The sequence below is a fragment of the Ascidia mentula genome, chromosome 5 (assembly GCF_947561715.1).
Source record: "Ascidia mentula chromosome 5, kaAscMent1.1, whole genome shotgun sequence".
Taxonomy (NCBI): domain Eukaryota; kingdom Metazoa; phylum Chordata; class Ascidiacea; order Phlebobranchia; family Ascidiidae; genus Ascidia; species Ascidia mentula.
Genome location: NC_138570.1, coordinates 4,552,228 through 4,570,387, shown reverse-complemented (window position 1 = coordinate 4,570,387; position 18,160 = coordinate 4,552,228). Strand labels below are relative to the sequence as shown.

The window sequence follows — 18,160 nt, the reverse complement described above, 5'->3', positions numbered from 1 at the left end:
CCAACGTGTTTTTTAAATAATTTTAACATTTTCGCGACGGTCAAAAATTCCCTTTCAAGTCTTCCGCTTTTTCAGCTGAAACATTTCCGCTAAAGTGCAACTTTTTTGTTCAAGATTTTCACTCGCTTTGTCCAACATGTTTAACATATAATAGAATATACGGTTTACCTTGTTTGTGCGTTCAATAAACAATCAAATCGCATTAAAATGCCCTCTTTTAATATTTTCAGTAGGCCCATCTATATACGTTTTAAGTAATTCAATATACCTGACCAACTGAATAACAGTAATTCCATTCCTTGATCGGACATGTCCAGCGCCAATCGCACTGTATGTCGCAATAATGATATTGTTTTGACCAAAACAAACGCACGACGCTATGTATATTCTGAAATTTTGCGGAGATTATACACAGCTGGCCATGCTGTATCAGGCGAGCTCCAGAGCCGCAAATAAACCAAGATCGCGATTATCGTCTGATAAAGAATTGGCTCTGTAGTAAGCCGTGACTCAACCATCACTGAAACTGCATCTGTACGATGCCACGGCGATCAACTCCATTACGCAGAGAAACGAGCTTTGCAGAAAATATTGGCTACGTTTACAGTGTGTTCGACCATACATCTTATCTCTTAAAATGTGTTTCACTTTAATATACAACTACAATTATAAAACTATGTATGTGGGGAATATGTTTTTGAGGATACAGGCGTGTTTTCGTACTAAACGCTGGTGACCTTTTTTGAATTTGTTCAAAGTTCACACGTTATTAAAGGCACTCGAAAAACGTTAAAGACAACGTAGAGGTGGTCGCCGTTTCAAATGACTCCGCGAATTAGGCTTTGGGATAAACTCGTTAAGAAGTGGTTTTCAAGTTTCTATCTGTCAAATCACTCCTCCTCCAGGCGCGTGAATACTTTTATATTATCTTGCTCAGTGGTTTAATTATCAGTTGCGACGACAAGCCGCTTCCGACGTTTCTGGAAAAGCGAGTGTCGCTCGCACTCAAGATATCATTGTCACGTCATAATCTGCGCTTTGTCGCTAGCCACTTGATGAATGGCCAGTCTCTGTTCTGACGTTTAAACGTAAACAGTTGTCAATTGAGATGCGATGTGACCACTTAAAAGGAAACGTCGTACGCAACGTACTTGCTGTTTACCAGTGTTTAATTTGGTAGTTTAACAAGCATTTTAGGATCCACATCACCACGCAAAATTCGAATTTATGTATGTTTGTTCTTAGCACTTGCAAGCTATACCAACATAGATTCAAAATCGACATAGTCTGTTGAACATGCTGTTTTTTTGTTAAGGACGTTAGGGAGAAAAGTTGGGGAACAAATAACAATGAGTTTGTTTAAAAAACATTTAAAACTATAATACCTGTCTCAGTCGTTTTCCATCGTTTGCAAATAATAGCATGCTCTATCTAATGTTTGTGCAAATCCAAATCCGCGTAGTATCATGCAACACTAGTCGCCAAATCGGCCGAGCAACGTTTTGGCGACATGTTGCTTCCCCAGCTTGTCTCCCGATATAGGCGCCATTTTGAATTCAACACAATCAATGGACACTGGATAGGGCATAACATAGAAATCACACGCGCTTGTCTGTTTACGGTCATTACACCAAAGCCGGACAAAATGGAGAGGTAAACAAATTGTTTGTCGGCAGCAACCACGCAAGATTAAAACAAGACTCCCAGCAAATGCCTGAAGATCTACTAAAGGAGCCGAGCGGTCTGCCGACTAATTTATGGGAAAAATTCACGGTGCTTTGTCACCGATTGCACCGCTTTGCCGCTCCTCTCGACGTGCGGATGAATTACTTGAACAAACACGGCCTCTTTTAGGGCTCGGGGGTTAGTATGTTGACCTGCTCCTATTCTTGCGAAATGTGTAAGGTTAGAAATCATGAAGGTAAAGTTTGCTTTTGACAAAACCACTTAGAACCTGAGAAAGTTTGTCTTGGAAATCCGTTTGGGGGTAAGGCACTTCTTTAAATGTAGTAGCCCATATCTACGCACGCCAATGCAGCCCTGCACTATATCCTATCACAGGTACGGCGAAAGGTAGTTGTAAGTGACATACAGCAATAATGTCGACGCATACGGGTATAACAAACTGACGTGAACCACGCTCCCAGTGAAAACCCACATTGCATTTATTTTTTTATTTTAGAAAACCTATTGGTGTTTACACAAAGGCGTAAATAGTCACGTCCGTTTTCCCAGACCCCGTATAAGCCACATCTGTTGTCTAGCTGCTAACAAGGGATAAATGTTGCCTGCAAAAGCAGGCGGCCGGTTTCCAGTGCACAGATCTGTTTGAGCGACAGATGCAAATGGAAAGGTGCCCGCTGTGAGTCCACAGCTTTTATCCTTATCGTGAACGCGGCGACGTGCCTCTTTAATATAAAAGCTTGTCAGGCTAAAATTCCGGCCCCATTGTCGGCTTTAATGGTTCTACCCTTGTGGTGTAGATACGACCTGCTTAAACGCAGTAATCGAAGTTGAATTCTGGTTGCCGAATGGGGTTTGTTTCTGGATGTGCCGCTTCTGACACGTGGAAACTAATCACGGATGTGAAAGGGCGTTTTCCCAAACTAATCACGGATGTGCCCTGATGTATTGCACATGTACCATGCAAAACTTATGGTTTGGAAAAATTTTTTTAATGTGATTTAGCTGGGAAAACGCCCTGCGCTAAAAATACAGATTATGATTTCAATTACGAATACTAATCAAATTAAGTTCAGCTGGAAAAAGCTAAAATTAGAGAAAAGTCAAGCTCGTCCGTATATGGGAAAATGTAAAAGAGTCAGAAAGCATGTACGTGGACGGACTATGCTTTTGTTTAATTTTGATGGACAAAATTATCAACTCATAACAAAATGATGATTAATTTAACTCTTCAAAAAAAATTGAAATCGGGATCAAAGGCACACGAGAAAATCCGATTATTGGACATATACTATGCCTGAACAACGTAGCAAATGAAGGATCGCGGTTTCCAAATTGCGGCTGGCTCAAAAAACCTCAAAATCTCGAAGCTAAATTTGCCTGACGCCTTAAAATAAACGGACGACGGCAACTTCTGGAACAATCAATCCTTAACCAGCTTGTAATCGGCTTTCAGACGGTTTTGATATGGTGGCGTCGACGCCAAGACGGTGCCGAAAATCTATCGGACATAACACGGCGTAAACACGGACTATTGCACGATCAAAGTCACGCCAATCTACTTTCCATGATCCCGATATTCGAAGGTTTACAGTAAACAGGACTTACGCGCCGACTCGAGCCGCTTCAAAGGCACTGCCGTAGAGTCAAAGTCTATACGTACAAGTCGTGATTAACGATTATGGTGGCGCAGTGGTACAGCACAGCGTGGACCCTCTGTACCCTGAAGTGGTGAGAAATGACAGGAAAACGTAAGCTGATTTGAGTTTACCGCCAAAGCTGTGAATATCCAAGTCCTGTTTTCCAACGTGGTTTAATGGTCTTTTACACCTTGCCCAAATGTAACTTACGCAGGTATCCTTGCTTTACGTTTGCAACAAAACTACTTCCCCGTTAAAAGAGCTGACTTAAAAACTTTTTGTATAATTAAAAGTGCGAATTTTTTTTTGTGATTGGGGAATTTCAACCATATTGAAGCAAAGGAATGTAACATCAAGGAAACTCGTGGAAAAGGGTTCGGGACGCAAAATAGAAATCATATTTTAAAAATAGGTCACGGTCATCAGCTCTCAGGATAAAAGTCAACAAGAAAACAAGAACAGGAAGTTGAGTGGGCTAATGACTTTTTGGGAAATCGAAAGCATGGCGAACTATCAAAACACCCAGACAGCCAGCGATGATTGATTCACCAAAACCCTATAATACAACGCGCCGGGGTTAAATCTAAATGGGCGTGGAAGAAAGGTCTTGACGAGGTGCGCTTAAATTTTATTTATCCCTTATTTGAAAGGTGCGCATGATTTTTGAATGTTTAATGGTTGGTGTCTTTCGTTCGACTCGCTCATCTTCTGACTCTTGAAGCCACAAACTCTTAACAATGGTTATGTTCTTGTGCAAAAAAATCACATCGTTCAACCAACTTGCTCGTGGATGCCCTCCAGTGGGTATTGCTTTCGATTTAGGAGAGAACTTTTATGCCACTTGTTCTTTATTATAGAACGGTCGTTCTTGTGTGATGTGTACATTAATCTATCGTGTTCGTGATCCACTTATCGTTTAAACGGGAGTTTATATATCGTTCGTAATTTGTCTATCCTGGCTCAAAATATACAACTTTTAAATATATAACATTTCGGTGTACATTAACCCGTTCCTTACTTGTTACAAATATTTCAAATATTTGTACATTGTTTGCTTGTTTCATTATTTACTTTTCAACAATTTTTGCCCAAATCTGCACAATAAATAGCATAGTTCGTTTTCAAAGAATCCGTATTGTTCACCCAAATTTTTATAACCGTTAGATGGCGGTACCTTACAAAAATCGTTTTATTTGTAAAGCGCGCGGCGCCATCAACTTACAAGTTTGTGACAAATTCCTGACAAAATGCAAGCTTGTAAGTAGCGTCAAAACCAGCATATTTAAGGTTTAACTACTTGTCAATGAAGGTACTAGCGTAGACAACTTGTTTCAGTTCTATATATACAATGCACTTAGCGTTTAAATACAGACCTTTTTCTATTGTGCAAAAGTGACATACGCAATTGAAAGAAAATGCCTGTAATTATTTGAACTATAATAGTCATTTGACTTTTCCAGTGCACAAGCAATATGCAGCGTATTTGATGGCTTATTCGCAATGCAGGCACTCGAGTTGCAGCAAGACCACTAATAAAAAAACAAATTTGGCCGACTGCATACAAATATTTTGCGATTCACTGTTGCATTGCGCTGTAAGGAGCGAAACGAGTTTAAAGGCAGGTCAACGCGGCTCTAGCGTGTGATAACGTAGTGTGACAGCGCAGAAGCGTTTTACGCCACAATGAATTAGCACTACCAAAAAATTCTAGTTAACGCGGGCCCCAAACGTGAACGAAGCGAGTGCGATGATTTTCAAAATGCAGACATGCCTCATCGCTTGCGGAAGAAAAAGATACACAGCCCGCTCTATTTTTACCACGCCTTCTCTCCGATTAGCTTCAGTTCACATGACATGCGAGCGGGCAGCAGTGATTGCTGGGAGAAGTTGGACAGTTGCGTTTGTGGTTACGTCGTCATCGCGTTTGCCTTTGTGGCGGCGGAGCAGTTACGGATAATTTTGTTTTTCGCGTAGTTTCGTGCCTGCAGGTGTTACAAGAATAGACTGGTTATGTTAGCCCAACTATGCGTGGGTAACGAGTACGAAATCGTCTGACTTGTTTTTGGGCGGCAAATGATAGCACGTTGTTTTGTCTAACATCTAACTCGAAAAGTTTTTTGAAGTTGCAATTATTCGAGCTTGCTTGTAGCTGTTAATTGTTTTGCTTTTAGAATGTTGCGTTAATGTAGGGAACTTAAAGAACAAATCTTGCAGCTTTTAAAGACCAAATTGTGCGGACAGCCGAGCAACAATCATGAGTGCAGATTCATATAAGGTCGACATTCGGACAAAGTACGACTTTAAGCAGATTTTGGGCACGTAAGTGAATCCTCATGCATTTAGTTTCTGCATTTTGTAAATTTCTGTAAATGGTTGTTCTGTTTTTTAAGTTATTCCAGTTCCAGTTCATTTTGAAAGCAGTATAATTACCCATTTAATTACATTATGCCTATAACTTCGAACAATAATATGACAAACGATATAGCACGCCCACATGATAGTTTATACAGAATGCCATACTTTTGTGTGGGTGTCTCTGAACCACAACGCACAACGAATGAATGCTGCATTTTTTCCGCAGAGGTGCTTTTTCCAAAGTATGGCTAGCGGAACACCGAAAAGAGGGGAAAATGGTGGCAGTAAAGTGCATTCAAAGAAGACTGATTAAGGGAAAAGAAAACAGCATAAACAATGAAATTGCAGTATTAAAATGGTAGTTTTTTTTGATGTAGCAACAACAAGTGCAAGCATTTGTGTATATACCATGTACTTTTTTCATGCAGTTTACGACATCCAAATATCGTCGAGTTGACTGAAATTTATGACAACCCTTCCCATTTATACTTGGTGATGCAATTGTAAGTAAAATTTGCGTACCTGTAGTTGAAACTAGGCTACCATTAATTAATCCTTAAAAGTATTAAGAAAAATGTTACTTGGTGCTAAAACTTTTTGACCTTAACTTAGCAGACATATGGTACTCGAGCACTCACGATTTGTTTTGCTGAATATATTTAAAATTCCAGAGTTACCGGAGGAGAGCTATTTGATCGAATCGTTGAGAAAGGCTCATACACAGAAAAAGATGCAAGCAATGTTATTTCTCAAGTGCTGGATGCGGTTGCATACCTCCACACCAAGGATATTGTGCACAGAGATTTAAAGGCAATTATCAAAGCATTGCTAATTTATTTTTGTTCATATTTAACCATGAAATGGTTTTTATTAGTAGCTAGTGTGTATTCCAAGATAATACTGTATCAATATTGAACAAATTTGTGTTCACAATGTGAAGATATAAACAGAACTGACAGTGTATCACGGCTTCCTGTCAACCATAACACATATTTCAATCGACTACTTCCTGCAAATGCATGGGTAACTTTCAACCACTTTGGGCTTCGGTTTTGATAGTATTGTGCCTCAAGCTATAACCACTGGTGCCTTGATTGTAAATTTCCAACCATAAATTAACTATTGTTGTAGAAGTTGTTGGAAGAACACAAAATGCTGTTGTTAGAAACAAATACATGCCACAGTTGAGGCACTGTTTGATACATCTATCAATCCTGTTAACAAGTAAAATTGCAAAAATAGGGGAATTGCTAAGTTAAAAGTTTTTTTTTTTTTTCAACAATTGCTACTGTATCTTGAGGCGTTAATTAACAGCAAAAATGTGGTTTTAAGCATGGGTAGTCAGGTGTAAACTTCCCAGAAATGTTTTGTGTAAATCATGTGTGTAGTCGACTAGAAATTCAAACCACAGAGCCATTGTAGTGTTTTCAAGATCATGTTAGTTATACAACTCCAGCAATATAAATTTTGTATGACCTGTGGATAATATAGATTGACCTTGGTGTCCTGACCTGCGCACATGAAAACAACTTTAAGTTTATGATAAAATTTGTTTTGCGTTCAAATTTTGCTACTGTTGACACAATGTCCCAAAATAGAAGAATAAGTGGTTGTTGTTCCTGCTTGGCATGCATGTCTGAGCATTCGAGACTTTGTGCTGTTTCAAAAATAGTGCAAAATTTGTGTGTACACAGCACAAAATTGCCACTGTATTGTAATTCCAGATGGTCTGGTGTGTTTCTCTTTTCAATTCTAGCTTTTGCATGTAGCACTTATTATTGTCACACAACATTTGGTCACCTAATTTTGTTCATAGTCTGAGTTGGAAAAAAAACAATGCAAAAATCAAAAAAATCTGTGCAGATATTTACGCCCTCATAATAAATTATTAAACTCAAATCCGCTTGTGATTGATTTTTTTTGTTTCTTTGATTGAATTTCCTGCAGTTGCAATTCTGCAGCCTTCTGTCAAAAGTGCCATGTTTAATCATTACAACTGAAAAGGATGCAACCAATGTATTTAACACTTAACAGTGGCCTGACTGGGCCAGATAGTTTTGAAAAAATCCCAAACTTAACAATTTATGCTGTGCATTGCAGCCGGAAAACCTTCTATACCACAGCAGCAATGAAGACTCCAAGATTATGATCAGTGACTTTGGTTTGTCGAAAGTGGAGGAGGATGGCCAAATGCTGAGGACTGCTTGTGGCACACCAGGTTATGTCGGTAAGTCATGTTCAGTGATACCTCTGCCATTTGCAGCAAACCTGTTGGGAAACTAGATTTTAAAGGGTAATGTAAGTGTAAGATTTATAAATAAAAAAATGAGTGTACAAGGCACCATAATTTTTCTGCCAAACTGTTTCTATATTTCCCGTCTAAAGCAGAGCAATGAAATATGGTTACAACTCGAAAACATTGGGTAAAAATATTATGATTGTGTAAAATTGGTGAAATGTTGCTGACGCAACTCATTGCCAATAGTATAGTCAAACATATAGCAAACAATGTTCGACATTGTAGTGCATAATTTATGTGAGGCCTTGGGCCGTACCCATTACAGTGTCCATTACGGAGAGCCCCATTATGCACGCTTTGCATGCTTGTAGCGTATAATTATCAACTAAGGGTTGGGAAAGGATGAGCTTTGTAAATCATGACTGGCATGTGGTTTCAAAATGAGCTGCCAAACATGGCATGAATTATTCATTGCCAATATGTTTTTGTTGGCTTTGCGACTGATTAAGCTGGTTTTGATTTTGGCCCAGAATTTTTCAGTGTTGTTTATTCTGTGATAGTTTGGATCTGTGGAGAAATGATTGTATTCTTTTTTAAGGAAGAAAGAATTAAAAATGTAGGAAAAACATTATTTTTACATTTAGGTAACTCAACCAAAGTTCATTTTTAACTCACTTTGTATTGGAACTATTGCATTGCCCCCCCTTAATTAAAAGTCACAAGTGTTGAATTTAATTTTGACTGGAATCTGATTTTAGAAATGTGTGTGGCTTAATGTACCTGGGATGAAATGTTGACATAAACAAAACGCCAATATAACTCTGTTGATTTTGTATATTTCCAAATATGTGCTCAATCAATAAAATCATTGCACCATAATATTTCACCAAACGATTTATCCCTCAGACCTCCACCTGTTGTTCAAAAATTACAACTGCTGTCATGTTTTTCTGCAATACACCGAGTTCCAACTTATAATCCCTTATTGTGACCTAGTCACCAAAGCCCGGCGAACTGCCAGGAGGCACAGCCCACCGAGTATACATGTTGTTTGCTTTGACGAGTGGGGCATTTATGGCCTTCAAAGCAGCCAGGCAAAATACATCTCGGCACACAAAAGGGCCTAACTGCGTTCATGTAATAGAAATGTTGTTTGATTGACTGTATCAAGGAGTGCTTGGTACCTAGGCTTCCATTTTCCCAAGAAGTGGAAAAAGTTGTGATGGCAATGTTTAGTGGTTGCCCTGGTTTTCCTTCACATTGTTGTCCTTGTAAATAATGCAAATTCCTTTATGGCCAAAATCACAGATGTGATTTGCTTTTGTAATGCTATGAGATTTTTTTATTATTTTCTGGGAAATAGGCAATGGCTTTTAGCAAAAAATATGATTCTTGTAGTAAAACCTGCTTTGCGTATTTGTGTGCGCAAAAATATCACATTCCCTGGGGCAACATAATTCTCAGTACTTGCAGCAATTATGCTTGCCATCCATGTACCTGGCTTTTAGTGACATGTCTAATTGTTTTGTACGGACATGTTCAATGTTTAATGCATAGCAGTGTATAATTTACTATCCTTTTGCAAGTGTGCCTTGTATGTGCATGAATCGCTACAAATAAGGTTATAATTTCTCCATATACACAACTACATATTACTTTTGTATACACCTGATGGGGAGACCGAAACAAATCATAATCAGCATTTTGTGTCACTTGTTGCTGAATCATAAGTCTTGCATCCTTTCGAATTTCAGCACCTGAGGTTCTCAAGCAGAAACCCTATGGGAAGGAAGTAGACGTCTGGTCGATTGGTGTCATCGCGTACATCTTGTAAGTAAACTGAGACCAAGCAGTTGGTCTTGTTCTGTGATATTGTGTGTAGTTTGTTAATTGGCGTTTTTTCTGACTTAGGTAATATTTTATGGGAATTGTGTGTTATACCCCCTACTGTTGTTTATCATGTACTAGTTAAGGCATATTTTTTGCCTTCTGGTTACATACATGAATATATCCCTAAACCGTGTTTGACATGTGATCTGAAAACCACGCATCAGGCTTAAACAGGCATGTTTGTGTAAGTACCCGGTGCTTTTGTTGGATTAAGCCTGTAATCCTCCCTGGGAAAAGGTTGCCCGATGCTTTCTATTGTCATGCGATATGTAAACACAAAACTCAACTGCCGCAGAATGTAAATCAACAACATGTCGAAAAGAAGTTCTAGATGGCGAATTTGGAAATAAACCAGTCGCAGTTTCATTGCAACATAACTTTGACATTACGATTGACTTTTGTAGGAAATCCCTTTCTGAAATGTTGCTACGTACTTGATAGCTGTCAGGCGTTGGCTTAATGTTGCAGTGATATCCCGGCGTATGGGGTCATTCCCACAGCTGTTGTACGAGTTTATTTGTAGTGCATTTGAATTATTTTGTGCGTTCGGCGAAATGTCGAAGAGCTTTTCCCACAGAATCGCAGAAATGTCACAAAACCATCGTCAGTTACATTGCTTGCAACATGTAACCAAACAAATTTTCGCAGTGGAGATTAGTTTCCTATGGTGTTATGCTTCCAATTGTTTACAAGAAAATACATATGCACTGCAGTGTTTTCAATTTTGTTTGTAGACTTTGTGGATATCCACCGTTCTACGACGAAAACGACCAAAAACTTTTCGAGCAAATTATGAAGGCAGAATACGAATTCGATTCGCCATACTGGGACGACATTTCTGAATCAGGTGAAATTATTATCCAGCTTGTAACATATACGATTTGTCCCGTGTTGTACAATGCCTTGGTGTGGAGAAGGTGCCAGTAAGTCCGTCACATTCACTTTCCATTACGTCAAGGCAACGTAGCCGATTGTCACAAATTTGCTTTCGAAGTTTAAAACATCCACAAGAGACGTTGTCTATCGTAAAGTGACCTAATGAATCCGTAGCACTTGCTTGTGTGCTGATACCACAACAATGGAATCGAACGCCGTAATGTCAAGAGAACAATGGCATCAACTTCGAATGACCTCGGGCCAGCCGTCGTGGTTTGAAGACTAATGATTTGTTTACTTTTACGCCTACCGTTTTCTGTGATACTTTGCCAGACGAAAAACACAAAGTTACTTTTTCGTAAACTATGTGCTATTTTTCCAGCCAAGGCCTTTATTCGAAATCTGATGCACAAGCAAGTGTCGAAGCGATACACGTGCAAGCAAGCCCTCAATGATCCTTGGTGAGTGCAATCAACTACTTGTCTTCCAACTAAACCAAGCATAGCATTTAAATTCCTAAATAGTTTAAAAACTGTTGATTTTCGGACACTTGGACATGAGATGTTAGTCTGATTCGTACTTGATCCGTTCAAACGGAGTGTGGCATCGAACTGCCTTGTTCAATTATGCCTAATTCAAGTTATTCCCCCTTTTCAATCAGACCACCAGCCACAAACACAGCGTTTGTGACCAGCCCCTAAATTTTTAACCATGTGCCTTAACATTACGCGACCACGATTTCATTTGTAACGACACGTCGTTGTTCTGTCTAATTGGAGGCCATCACTAAACTTTCCATCGCCCTTGTGACCGACCCTAATTGCCTTTCCGCGCGGGGCCGTTCGGTCCCGGGAGGCCCCTTCCGTCCGAGTGGGAACAAAAGTGCCGGCCCGGTGGACACTGGTGGCGCGCCGATTGAATTGGCGTCATTATGGGTCTCGTATCGATCTATGTGCCTCACCAAGATTGAAAACTTGACCGCCTGAAACGACTGCTTGTTCGTGAACTCGCGGAACATTCTTTGTGGTGAATCCAATGCTGAATGTCCGGAATGGCGGCTGGTGCTTTTTTTTCTGTGACTCCTGTGTTGAATAATTCAGACTTTTGACCAACGCGCGACATAATATTAATTACGTATCGATGTATCGATGTATCGACGTTGCCAGCGTAAAAACAACAATTTATTAAATTTAACGACCTCTTGAGGCAAATTTTTAACGACACACAACTTGAACAAATATATCCCTAGATTTGATTTAGAGTCACATGCCTACCAAATGGCTAACGGCCCATCATCAGGGTTACACTTGTGGGTTTGGTAACGCTGTCTTCCAATCGAAGGCAATGCAAACCAGGATTACGTTCACAAACCGTAGTTACTGATTACATTCAAATAATCGCGCGCCGACCGGACAATAATGAAGGTCAAATCGAACCGTACGTGACCGGAGGCTCATATAGTGACCTGCATGGTATGAAGTAATGGCCAAAAAACCCTATTGTTGTCCTTCTATGTAGAAATTTTATTTCCCACCACTTTTGAGTGCAATAGGTTGATTTTAAACTCACTTGCAATGGCTTTCAAAATTTGGGCAAACGCCTTGCGCGACATTTTGCCTCCCATTCCATTCACGAATCCTCGGGTTTTGATTTCACGTTTTCCAGTCAAAGGGCCAGGGCCGAGGCATTTTGATTTATCGAACGCGGGCAGACTAAAAGGCCATTATTTTCGCAAGGTTTTTTTCTCCCAGACCTGTTTTGTCTGTCGGCTTTTCACTAAACTTATTGACCGCTGTTCTTTTTGAATAAAAAAGACTGGCCGTTTTGATTATTGCAAATTGCCCTGTTGTGTTTCCTCGGAGAGGCTCAAGTAACAAGTTGTGTAAGATGGAAGTATAGAACAATCAACCTGATGCAACCAGTGTTGTCGCGTAATATCCTTCCTTGATACTCAGTAAAATTTGCACGGGCAAACTATGGGAAGGGTAAACGAATCTGTCTTGTTATATAGCGTTAGAGATATTCGTGGTCAGTATAGCTTTTGGCCTTGAAATTATATATTTTAACAAAACTAAATTATACGGTATAGGATTAAGCAACGTTGTTTTACAATTGAAAGTACATTCGTTCGTTTGATTTTTCCATGATTATGCCACTCGAATATAAGTGAGCTCACTCTGCCGCACGAATATCGATAAACCGTCCGAATATTGAAATAAAGAAATCATTTATCGATCTCGGTCAAAAGCCACTTCATAAAATCTCTATTTGCTTTCGCGTTTAGTTGATTTCTCAGAAGCTCTTCTAAACCAACGATGCAATTCTGTTGCTCTGCTGTAGGTTCATTCAAAGATTGCAACTTATTTTTCTTTGGCTTTGTGGTTTGTTGATGATGCGGAATTTATATCACCATCAGGGTCTGCTTTATCTTTAAAATGTTTACCGGGGGGTTATTTTATCCCTACTCCCATTAAGTTTCAATTGTTTAATCTCAGTATCGCTCACCCAACCCTGTCTAGTGTTTAAACTAGCCATTAGCTTAAAAGCGCGTTGGCTTTTATGTCGCTAAGTGATGATCAGTCATAAATCAACGCTCAAAGTCAGAACAGTTGTTGGCCCGCGAGGGTTGCGGCTTCTTTTTGTTTTAACAAAGTTAGCAACCATTTTACGCCGACGCATTAACTGAAAGTTCCGCTGAAGGTCGTCGCAAAACCTTAAAAAAGTGATGAGAATCGTCCACTGCATGAACTGCCCATACCGCAGGCCAACTGATTGGTTCTTTTTGTGGTCGAAACACGACCTTAGGGACTTTTCAGGCATACAGCTTTTGGAATCGATGCCGCCCACTACCCCGACGCCCATGCGCTTGTGTTATGTAATAATGTTTGCTTTGTTACGTCAGGATCGCCGGTGACGCGGCCAGCAGCAAGAACATCCACGACCACGTGAGCAAGAACATCAAGAAGAACTTCGCCAGGAACAAATGGAAGGTGATTTCCCCAAGTCACGTGACCTTGTCTCCATTTTTTTCTAAAAATAATATTATGGTCTACCAAAAGTCTCGGATATCGTGCGAGTGTTTTAAACGTGTTTTCGCTGCAAAGGTTACTTCGTAACACACGAGAGAACGGAAGGCGTCAATAGGAAGTACGAAAAACATAAACAAACGGCAGGTTGTTGAACTAAAATAACCGTTAAATGACCCTGTCAGCTACAAGATACCATTCGAAAACTGGAGTTAGTGCCACGTCTTGTCACATATGACACGTGTCAGTTCCAGTGTAGGAAGGTGTCCCCACAAGAGGAGTTTACCTGACATCGGACAAACTGCCAAACTTGCTCGTTACCTTGTACGCTGTTCACAGGGCTTGCTCGGTAACAATAGCTGGGATTAAGTGTAAGCTCTCAAGTCGCAATTTAGGGCAAGCTTTTATACGTGGAAGGACGGGCTCGTGTAAAACGATCCGAGCGTGGTTAAAGATAATGCGCATTGAATCTATGGGGCGCGCCAGGCATTTGGTGACCGTGATGCTGTCAAGTTACAGGTGCCGTATTGAAGTGCATAAAATAGACGTACCGTTTTTGAGAAAAACGGTTATTTTTAATTTTATGGATATATTAACTGGTTGGATGGTTTTAAAGTTGGTTGCCTTTATTTTTCACTTGTAGTGATGTAAGAAATAACAATTCGTTGTGTGTATTTTTCCTTAACATGTTCCCGTAACTTTTTTCAAAAGACATTTTTTGCTGTGATTGGTTTTTGTTGTAATTTTACTTACTTTACATGTGCCCGCATATTTGCACTACTACGAACCCTGTTAGCAATCACTCCCTGTTAGTTTTAAGCTCATGCGAACGTAATATTCCGATATACTACTATTTCTTTTTTGCTGCCAGGCATACTAATTAATCAGAATTGTTCTTCTGGCACTTAAGTTTCTAAAGTGTTTATTTAAAACCAACGTTTCGTCTTCCATCCGGCGAGACGTCCTCAGGGTTATGTCAACAATAATGCATCAAGCGCATAATAAACACTAAAAACGCAAGAAAAACGTAAGAAAACACAAGAAAAAAAGGAATTGATAACATTGGCACCGCTTGTATCGTCACGTAATAAGAGACCCACAATTAACCCCGGCTTTCTTAACCCGCAGCAAGCCATCAACGTCGCCACGGCAACGGCGCGAATTCGAATGATGAACGTGTCGTCACAGCAACAGAAGCCTGCAACATAAGCCGACCAAGGTGAGTATTGCCACCGACTTGACTTCTTAGCATAAGCTACTTAGGGACCATAGACACGCAGGCGTGTGGCGACCGCAGGGGTTTATAGGATACGGTCGCAAACCCGTTTGACACGCACTGCTGTGAAAGGAATATACATGACGCAGTGCGGTGTTGCAGCGAACTGCCGAGTACATGCAATGCAATCACTGCGTTGTGGTATTTACGCTTATTTTAAGAACCACAATTGATATATCCTAATGGTGGTGCGATCCTTGGAATATTTTTGCAGCTTACTTTCAAAATGCGAAAAACCGTCCATTTTCCAAACAATGCATGTGTATATACGAATTGCATAAACTCATATTATCCTGCGCATAAAAAACCTTGCTAAGTGTGGCTCCACAATTAGATTACGTGGGCCAGTTATTATCGTATAATGAGGTAAGCAGCGCGTCGTAATGATTAATTCCCCACTCATAACCACATTGTCGTGCGATAGGAAAATAAGTCCCCTGACATAATGCCCCTGTATATTAGCCGACATTACTTATGGGAGATGTGTTTGACACTGTCCCGACTCGGCGTCAAGCCGTCGCCGCCGTTGATGCCCACCTACGCTATCTAGTGGCGCAGGAGAGGGATGTTCACTGGTTTAAGGCCTTGCTGTCGGTTTTGGCCGTTCTTGCGCATTTACCAAGTATAGAAAATCTGAAAAGGATTCGTGCGGTATGTACCATGGGTTATCAGAAAATAAGTAATTTGCGCCAAAAATGGGGTTGGTTATATTTCAGCTCGATGAAAAAAAAACAATTTGAAGGGTTAATGGTAGTAACGGATAAATTGAAATGCTCAAAACGCGAGAAAGACCCACGGAAGACATGTCTTGTCGTTACTGTTCTAGCAAAATATGTTCGAAACATAGTTCCCCACAGCGCTTTGGGAGCCTCTTTCTGAACGGGCCGATGCAGGCCTTCGCGTGCTTCGGACAACATAAACTGTATTTTATTGTTTCCAGATAGATTCTTCCAGCCTTTACTCCTACTCCGAGCCTTCCATTCATACCAAGTCCCAACAAGAAGCAATAAACCGGCGGCACCGAAGTCGAAGGGCATTAATCGTTTGTGAGCATGCAGCTCCTCCAGTTACCGCACAGGCAATTTATTTCCCGTTATACATGCGGTTGGCATTTTATGGCCGGGCGCAGATTTTCCTCTTGCTTCAGCGATCATGTATATCGTGTACGTTATTTTTTTTCGCGTAATTCCTATTACTGCATCTGCACTTTCATGCTGTCGTATCAGAGGTAGAGTAGATTTTGAGAAGCGAATTTGGCGAGCGTTTATCAAGCGCCGTACATTTCTTTGTTCCCAAATCACTTCATCTAATTTCGGGTGTTATAGGCTTTCTACATTGCTACGAAGTTTCCCATCGTGGTTATATTTGGGCGCAAACACCTGGTCCTAGATACATTTTATTTTTATCATTTCATGGCTTCTTAAAATGCAGCGAATTTTATTATCAGCTCGCACCAAGTTCCGTAAACCTTTCTTGTTTCGCAAAAAGCACTTGTTCGCGTTTTACCCGAAAGATTTTATGGCTTTTACCACTGCGAGAACTCCGAAAAAAATATCGAACCATTTTCTTATCGTAAATCGCAGTGCTCGACTCCCGTAACTTCGTCATGTGCCCACTCAGGTGTTGAACACAAACGCTTGAAATGTTACCGCGTCGTTACCAAAATATTTCAATTAGGATTCTGTGTATTTGTATTGTGATCTTTTCATGTCGTCGGCGCTTGGCTGGCTGCCTTAGGAAAGGATTGGTTTGGTGTTAAAGCTATCAAAATACCGGCTGTCGAAACTGAGTAAATTTGTGTTCATTTCGCACCTGAAATAACTGTTTTTTTGTGTCGTGTACTTCTTCTGTAATCGGCAAGATTACGGAAACATACTCCAATTGCAGTAGGACATTATTTAATTTGATTGCTTAGATTGAATTTTTCGATTAATTCCCTTGAAAGAAGAAGCCCTTTGACAAAACGAAAATATTATTTGATAAATTGAGATTCGCCGTCAACTTTCTGCAGTATTTTTTCCTTTCTATCGCTTGGTTTTGCTGAAATAGTCACACTTTTTGTGCCATAAAGCAGTCGCCTTGCCATTGAACCGGGCAAATCGAGCCAAAACGCTATATCGTATCCGAAACCCTCATCAGACTGTATGTGTGTTTCCTCCAGTATTACTCTGAATTGTCCAATCAAGTGGACGTTTGTAAATGTCTCAATTACCGTGTGTGAAATTGCCCCAAATTGATTTTATCCTCTTGTCCCGAGCGAATATGGCACCAAGGTGTACGTTAAAGTTACCCGCTGCCGTTGTCGTACAAATTTTAGGTTGTAATCGCTAGAAAGCCACGAAGGCTTTTATTTTTAGAGAAACCCAAAAGGGGGTGGGCATATAAATATACCTTCGCGGTATGGGTACGTATGCGTTTAGTCCTGTGTAAATCGTTGGTACCGTATCTTTCTGGGCAAAATTTGTATCTTTTTCGTGCGAGTCCTGGTGAATGTGTTACGTCGGTTACGTGGAATATACTACTTCGGTTTGTCGAGCGCGTTTTCCACAACAATGCGTCGCAAATAATTGACAAAAAAGATTGGTGTGTCCGTCTTGTGTGCAGGAAAGAAAAGGCATGCGAGTAACGCCGTGATGAAGGTATACAACTATCAGCCAGTGACAGCAACACAGACATAGTGTTTCTGCATTCACAGAAAAGCCATTTACACTCTTTTGCACTTAACTGAAACAAACTGGCAAAGTTGATAGTGATTATTTAGGCCTCATATCAGTGATAAATCCCCAAATTCAAGTTTTGAAGGCCATCAACATTAATATCCATACTAAGTGATTTGCTTGTTTGTCCACAACAATTCCTGTGGTCGGTGACCCATGACGAACTACTGAAACTATTTAAAGAGAAAAAAATTGATTGCAGCTGCATCGGACAAGACACAGCAAGGATCTGAGGAGCCTCCAGGAGGATCTTATGTCCTATAGGATAGCAAAAACAGTCCCAGGGGGCAACCAAAGCAACTTTCCTGTGACAACTTTTTGCCATTACGTAGAAAAGGGTTGGGGTCAACATTAAATTGCAAATTGGATGAGGTTTTTGTGATTCATTTTTTCGCAAAACCAACTTCTATTTTTTGCTAATTTTGACCTGAAATGCATAGACAAGATCACAAATTAAG

The 18,160-nt window shown here is 40.2% G+C and overlaps 1 protein-coding gene across 1 annotated transcript; it reads left to right on the top strand.

The window, feature by feature from the left end:
• The first annotated feature begins 5,498 nt into the window (after positions 1 to 5,498).
• Positions 5,499 to 17,553, top strand: LOC145903804 (calcium/calmodulin-dependent protein kinase type 1D-like). The gene is made up of 11 exons (XM_082991963.1): positions 5,499 to 5,642; positions 5,905 to 6,036; positions 6,107 to 6,181; positions 6,350 to 6,488; positions 7,779 to 7,905; positions 9,672 to 9,747; positions 10,542 to 10,654; positions 11,066 to 11,144; positions 13,586 to 13,673; positions 14,838 to 14,928; positions 15,926 to 17,553. The coding sequence occupies exons 1-10, from the start codon at positions 5,578 to 5,580 to the stop codon at positions 14,916 to 14,918; spliced, it is 975 nt and encodes a 324-aa protein (XP_082848089.1). The 5' UTR covers positions 5,499 to 5,577; the 3' UTR covers positions 14,919 to 14,928; positions 15,926 to 17,553.
• The last annotated feature ends 607 nt before the right edge of the window (positions 17,554 to 18,160 follow it).